Source organism: Ochotona curzoniae, unplaced genomic scaffold (genome assembly GCF_017591425.1).
Source record: "Ochotona curzoniae isolate NIBS_2020 unplaced genomic scaffold, NIBS_Ocur_1.0 patch31, whole genome shotgun sequence".
In the NCBI taxonomy this organism is placed as follows: Eukaryota; Metazoa; Chordata; class Mammalia; order Lagomorpha; family Ochotonidae; genus Ochotona; species Ochotona curzoniae.
The window spans coordinates 1-5815 of NW_024466873.1; the positions used below are offsets into that span (position 1 = coordinate 1).

The 5815-nt window shown below is 41.7% G+C and overlaps 1 protein-coding gene across 1 annotated transcript; it reads left to right on the top strand.

The window, feature by feature from the left end:
- Window positions 1-5161, top strand: LOC121167080 (lysozyme C). The gene is made up of 4 exons (XM_040996459.1): window positions 1-165; window positions 1555-1719; window positions 3542-3620; window positions 4944-5161. The coding sequence occupies exons 1-4, from the start codon at window positions 30-32 to the stop codon at window positions 5008-5010; spliced, it is 447 nt and encodes a 148-aa protein (XP_040852393.1). The 5' UTR covers window positions 1-29; the 3' UTR covers window positions 5011-5161.
- The last annotated feature ends 654 nt before the right edge of the window (window positions 5162-5815 follow it).

Here is a 5815-nt window from a genome sequence, read left to right on the forward strand (position 1 = left end):
CAGCCTAGAGTTCTGGCTTCCCAGGCAACATGAAAGTGCTCCTGATTCTGGGGGTGCTGCTTCTTTCCAGCACCATCCAGGGCAAGGTCTTTGAGAGGTGTGAGCTGGCCAAAACTCTGAAAAAATTTGGAATGGATGGCTACAAGGGAATCAGCTTGCCGAACTGTAAGTCTGTGTTTCTTCCAACTTCCTGAGGCTGAAGCTCAGCTCATTCCCTAATGCCTGTAATAGAGATTTTCTTAACTCTTAATGTTTCTTCCTCTGCCTACAGCTCCCCTGTAAAAAAGAGACACTGAATTAGGAAGACTCAAATTGCTCCTATTGTTGGCAGAGTTATCAACTTAATGCTAGGCCCAGGACAAAGAAAAAAAATCCAGTCTTTTGCCTACCTGTGCTATTCCAAAGGAAACCTGTTGGCCTTTTTTTTTTTTTTCATTGGCCAAAGGAAGGCCAGTGGTGCTATGGACCCACTAGAGGCCCATCCAGGAGCTGACCGTACACGCTCATCTCCAGCTTTGTGATTCCTTGCCTTTAGTCCCTCAGGGAGTCCAGGAATTGAACATGACCTGCCTGGCACCTTGTTCTATGCTTTGCAGTAGAAAGCTGCTTATTTCACCACCCCAGAGTTAGGAATTGGCATGTCAGCTAAGCTGGCTCACAGTCGGGGTTCTATAGCAACTGCTCTCACCAGTTTAGGGAGTGTTCAATAACAAGATGTAACCCCACATGGAATCATCAGTCAGAAGGGGCTTTGAGTGAAGACATTTGTACTTCCTTGTAGGTTTCTTCATTACTGTGGCTAACATCAGGTTGGCCCTTTAGGATCAGAGATGCCAGGGGACGGAACAAGTGCATGGGAGGGGACAATTCAGGCACTCCAAGTCACACAAGACCTGCTGTCCTCTTTTATATCATTTGCTTTATCATTTGCTTCTGACTGAGAGACACCTGCAAAGACCTGACCTACCTACGTTTCAGTCATTTTCAGTTTGGAACCGGAGTATTGAGAGAGGCTTCAGTGCACTGGCCCTTCGTGATGTAATTTACATGTTCCTCTCAATAGTTATTTTTGAACGAATGAGTGCATGGATAGATGAAATCACAAAGTGATCTTTCCTATATTTCTTGTTTTCAGGGCTCAAACTTGATATCTAAATTCAGTTGTGGGTATTGTATGATGATTTCTTTTTCAGAAAATCCTAATGAAACAATTTTTCCACCAGTCTACATATCTGCCTTGAATTTACAAGATCTATTCAACGACTCTTCATTTTTCTATTTGAGGCTGCATGTTGCCTGAGCCCCAGGAACAAGGGAAGGGTAAAAACAAAGAGGGAACCGTTATTTAAATATATTTTTTGAAGTGCCTTGTCTTGCTCCACTAGAATTAGAAATCGATTTGCATTACAAAATGGTTTTTCTTAAGGGCATTTTGTCACTAAGATGTTCAATATTTTATAAGTTAAGCATATAGAAGTTAGGCAAATAGAATTGATTTTAGCTTACAGTGTAAGTTTGTGTTGCTGTTCATTATTAAAAATAATGTCTTTTCAGGGATGTGTTTGGCCAAATGGGAGAGCAGTTATAACACAAAGGCTACAAACTACAACCCTGGAGACAAAAGCACTGATTACGGGATATTTCAGATCAACAGCCGCTACTGGTGTAATGATGGGAAAACCCCGAAATCAGTTAATGCCTGCCGTATTCCCTGCAGCGGTAAGACAAGCAGCGTTGGGTGATGGCACAGGGGCCCTGGGGATGTCTTATAAAGAAGCAAGGCAAGGGGAAAAGCCTTGAGGTGTTCAGAGGGACCTGGGAGAAGTCCATCTCAAGTTCCAATAAGTTTTTGTTATCCTCACTTGTAATTCCCCAAGTGGGAAAGTAAAGAGCTGGTATCAGAATAGGTTGGTGCTCTTTTGTAAACACTAATTTCCAGAATGGTCTGTGGATCGATTGTTAATGCCTTACTGATGCTCTCTGCAGAACAATACTATTCCTCCTGCTAACTCAGGAGAGGAACAGGGTCATTTGGTGTGGGGCCTTTTTCTGATCGTTTTGTATTACTTGAAATGTTCTGAATACAAGGAAGAATTGAAATATTAGTATAACAAAGAACCATAAGCCTAACTTTTTAATAAGATTTATTTTATTTATTAGGCAGAGTTTTATATACAGAGAAAAATCTTCCATCTGCTGGTTCTTCTAATTGACTGCCATAGCTGGAGTTGGGCAGTCCCAAACCAGGAGCCAAGAGCTTCATCTAGCCCTCCTACTTGGGACACCTTCCACTGCTTTCCCAGGTGCATTATCAGGGAGCTGGATCAGAAGTGCAACAACTGGGATGACAGCACTGCAGGCAGCAGCTTAGCCCTTGTGCCACATCGGCAGCCACCAAAAATCCAACTTTTTAAATAATTAATTTTTTTGAAAGACAGAGACAGGACAAACACACAGACTTCCCATCTGACGCTCATTTCCTAGGCACCTGCAGCAGTGGGAACCAGGTCAAGCTGATACCAGGAACTCAGTCTCAGTATCATCTATGATGTTGGGGGCCCAAATATTTAGGCCTTCATCTGCTACCTAGCATCTGAATCAGGATTCAAACCAGTACTGCAACATTATCAGCAGCTTTACCTGTTGCATCACAATGCCCAAGAAGATTAATTTCAAAAAATTTTTAAAGATTTATTATTGTTTATATTGGAAAGGCAGATTTACAGAGAGAAGGAGAAGCAAAGAGCCACTGGTTCACTCCCCAAATGGCTACAGTGGCCAGAGCTGAGCCCATCTGAACTAGGAGCCTGGAGCTTCTTCTAGGTCTCCCACATGGGTGCAGGCTTCCAAGGTCTTGGGCCATCCTCCAGTGCTTTCCCAAGCCACAAGAAAGGAGCTGGATGGGAAGTGGTGCAGCCGGGACACAAACTGGCACCCATATGGGAGCCCAATGCACACAAAGTGAGAATTTAATCACTAGGGTATTGTGCCAGGCCCCAGAATTTTTTAAATCTACTTTTCAAAATGTTTGCAATGTATAAGAACAAGTACTCATTAACTAAATATTAGAAAATATAAATTAGGAAAAAATAGCAGTCATGATCTTACATCTCAGAAATTTACACCTATTGTCACCATTGGTATATATTCTTCTAAGATGTATATCAGTAATGTACATGCAAGTAGAATTTTATCATGTACCTGCAATATATCCATATGCAAATGGATTTATAATAAATTTTCAATAGAATTGCTGAGTAGAAAAAAATTACTAGACATTTTTTTCCTACTGTTTGCTGTGAACAGGGCTTTTCCTCACAGTAGTTTCTCCAAAGCTTCCAATGACCTTGGTAGTTGAGAGACAGAATGCTTCATGTCATACCAAAAGAGTAGGAGGAAAAGATATCCCCAACCATCACACATGTGTAAACTCTTGGAAATAGTACTTTTTCATCACCTATCGCAACGTCACTGGCTAAACCTAAGCTTGACATGCAATTGCTGTGATAGTTGTTGACATCTCTCACCACCTCTCTTTCAGCTTTACTGCAAGATGACATCTCTCAAGCTGTAACCTGTGCGAAGAGGGTTGTCAGTGATCCGCAAGGCATCAGGGCATGGTATGTGTTGCTGTATGTCCCAAGGGAAGACTCCCAAAGCCCCAAAGATGTGCTGTTGAAAAGGGAGCCCGTGCTAGTGCTGAATGACCTAGATCCTTATAGAAATAATACTTAAACTACCTCAAAATCTTATTCGTCTATCTCAATTTATTTTAGGAAATTTCCAGAGTTTCTAAGATTCTTTACACTCTTACAGTTCCTTGTTGTGTCTTGAGATAATGTCTAGCATAATAAAAGGCGGAAACTGCTTTGCATCTGCTGTTGGGCAACACAACCTGTGCTCTCCTGAGGCCAGTGGGGTGGGGCAATGCGTAACGTTTGCACACTTTGTTTTACCAGATGGCAATGCTTCAATCTGTCTGTTGTCTTCATTTTATTTATTGATCTACTTTTTTTTAATATAAAAAGTGGAACTATATAGTATAAAGTCATAATGGCAGATGGAGCTGCATAACAAATTTTTGCTTCCTTTAGTCTGGAGAAAGATAATATTTGGAAACTCTCCCACGCCACCCCACCCCCCAAATTCTTCTATATCCAAAGTGGAAACCAGGTCCTCTCTTGAGATCCATCACATTTTCTGAACTGAAAAACCATTCATCTCGCTTTTTAGAAAACTTTATGTAATTGCTTTACTTAAGAATCAGAGACAAAGATTTTCTATTCATTGATTCAATCTCGAATGGCCACAACAGCCAGGGCTGGGCCAGGCCAAAGGCAGAATCCCAAAACATGATCCTGGTCTCCTAAATGATTGGTGCGGATGCCACTACTTGATCCATCCACTGCTGCCTTCTAAGGAGTACATCAGCAGGCAGCTGGAGTCAGCAGTGGGGTCAGAATTCTCACACAGCACTCCAACACATGTTATGATGCAAGTATCCTGAGAGCATCTTAGGGGCTGCACCTGCGCCCCGACCTAGGCCACTCTTCTCCCATTGTTAGCAACACAGGAAGCTAGGATGGCTGTGCCACCGAAAGCTCCACACAAGAGGCTGTCGTAACACAGCCTCTCACCCTGGGGAGGTGAACACCCTGGATGCAGAATCGTTTCACCCTTTGTAGCTAAATGCAAGCATGCAAGCTGCCACTCAATCAAGGCAGTGCACGGAGGTCAAAGCCAATGCTCTCTCAACAAAGCTTGCATGGTGCAGCAGCTGCACTTGGCCTCCCACCCAGAGGTCAGCTGGCCACAGCACCTGTCATTTCTTTGATATTTTGTTTGTGTTGTTGACAGGGTGTTTTGTTCTCCCCATAGATGTGAAATATATTCTCCCAGTTTACCATGTTTTAACCTCTCCCTTGTTTTGCCTTTTTCTACAGGGTGGCGTGGAGAAGCCATTGTCAAAACCGAGATCTCTCTGAGTATACTCGGGGCTGTGGAGTGTAACTGGAATTTTCTTCTTCTGCTCATCTTGTCTCTTTCTCAGCTTCAGGGAGTGGTAAAGTCGCCAGCATCATTTCCCCTTCGAACAGTCTCACTGTTCCAGAGGCAAAGCAGCGCCTTTCTTCCAAGAGCCTGTTCACTAATGTACTTGTTATTTGACATTAAAACTACATATTTCAGTTTGCTAATAACAAACTGGGGAAAATTCATCTAAAACTGTAGTTATCAAATGTATTTCTAGTATATTAACCTTGATGAAAGAAATAACTTGAATTTCTCTTGAGTAATACAAATATTCATCAATATTGAGTTAAAATATTAAAGAAGACTATCTTTAAACTACTTGGCTTAGGCAGAACTCCAGAGTCAGTGTGGGCCTTGGATGCCTTCTGTCCAGGACCGTCTCCAATGCAGGAAAAATCAGCTCTCTTGGTTGGCAATAGACAGTTGTTAAACGAGCAGTTATTCAATTCTTTAAAAATGGAGACTGAGTTAAGAATTTTGCTTTCATAACGGATGTGACCTCTAGTTTAACGATTTCCTTAGACAGCTTTCATTTACACATCCTTAAAATAGAAACATGATTTATATGCAGTGTAGTCCAATAAAGAACACCTAAGGTGCTTATTGCTAATTGTGAAGGAGGAATTAGACGAGCTTGTACTGTTTCTTAATTTTATTAATTTAGAGTTGTGCATTATGATTAATTCTGAGACAGGATGAGCCCATGGATGTTGAAATGATTGCTAATTAACCAAAGTGTGAAACTATGCATGTTGTAAAAACACATTATTATTAAAGGCTTTGC

Coding starts and splice junctions, on each gene's coding strand:
- LOC121167080 (XM_040996459.1), top strand. CDS start 30: ATGAAAGTGCTCCTGATTCTGGGGGTGCTGCTTCTTTCCAGCACCATC. Junction 166..1,554: donor GGGAATCAGCTTGCCGAACT/GTAAGTCTGTGT, acceptor ATGTCTTTTCAG/GGATGTGTTTGGCCAAATGG. Junction 3,621..4,943: donor CCGCAAGGCATCAGGGCATG/GTATGTGTTGCT, acceptor CTTTTTCTACAG/GGTGGCGTGGAGAAGCCATT.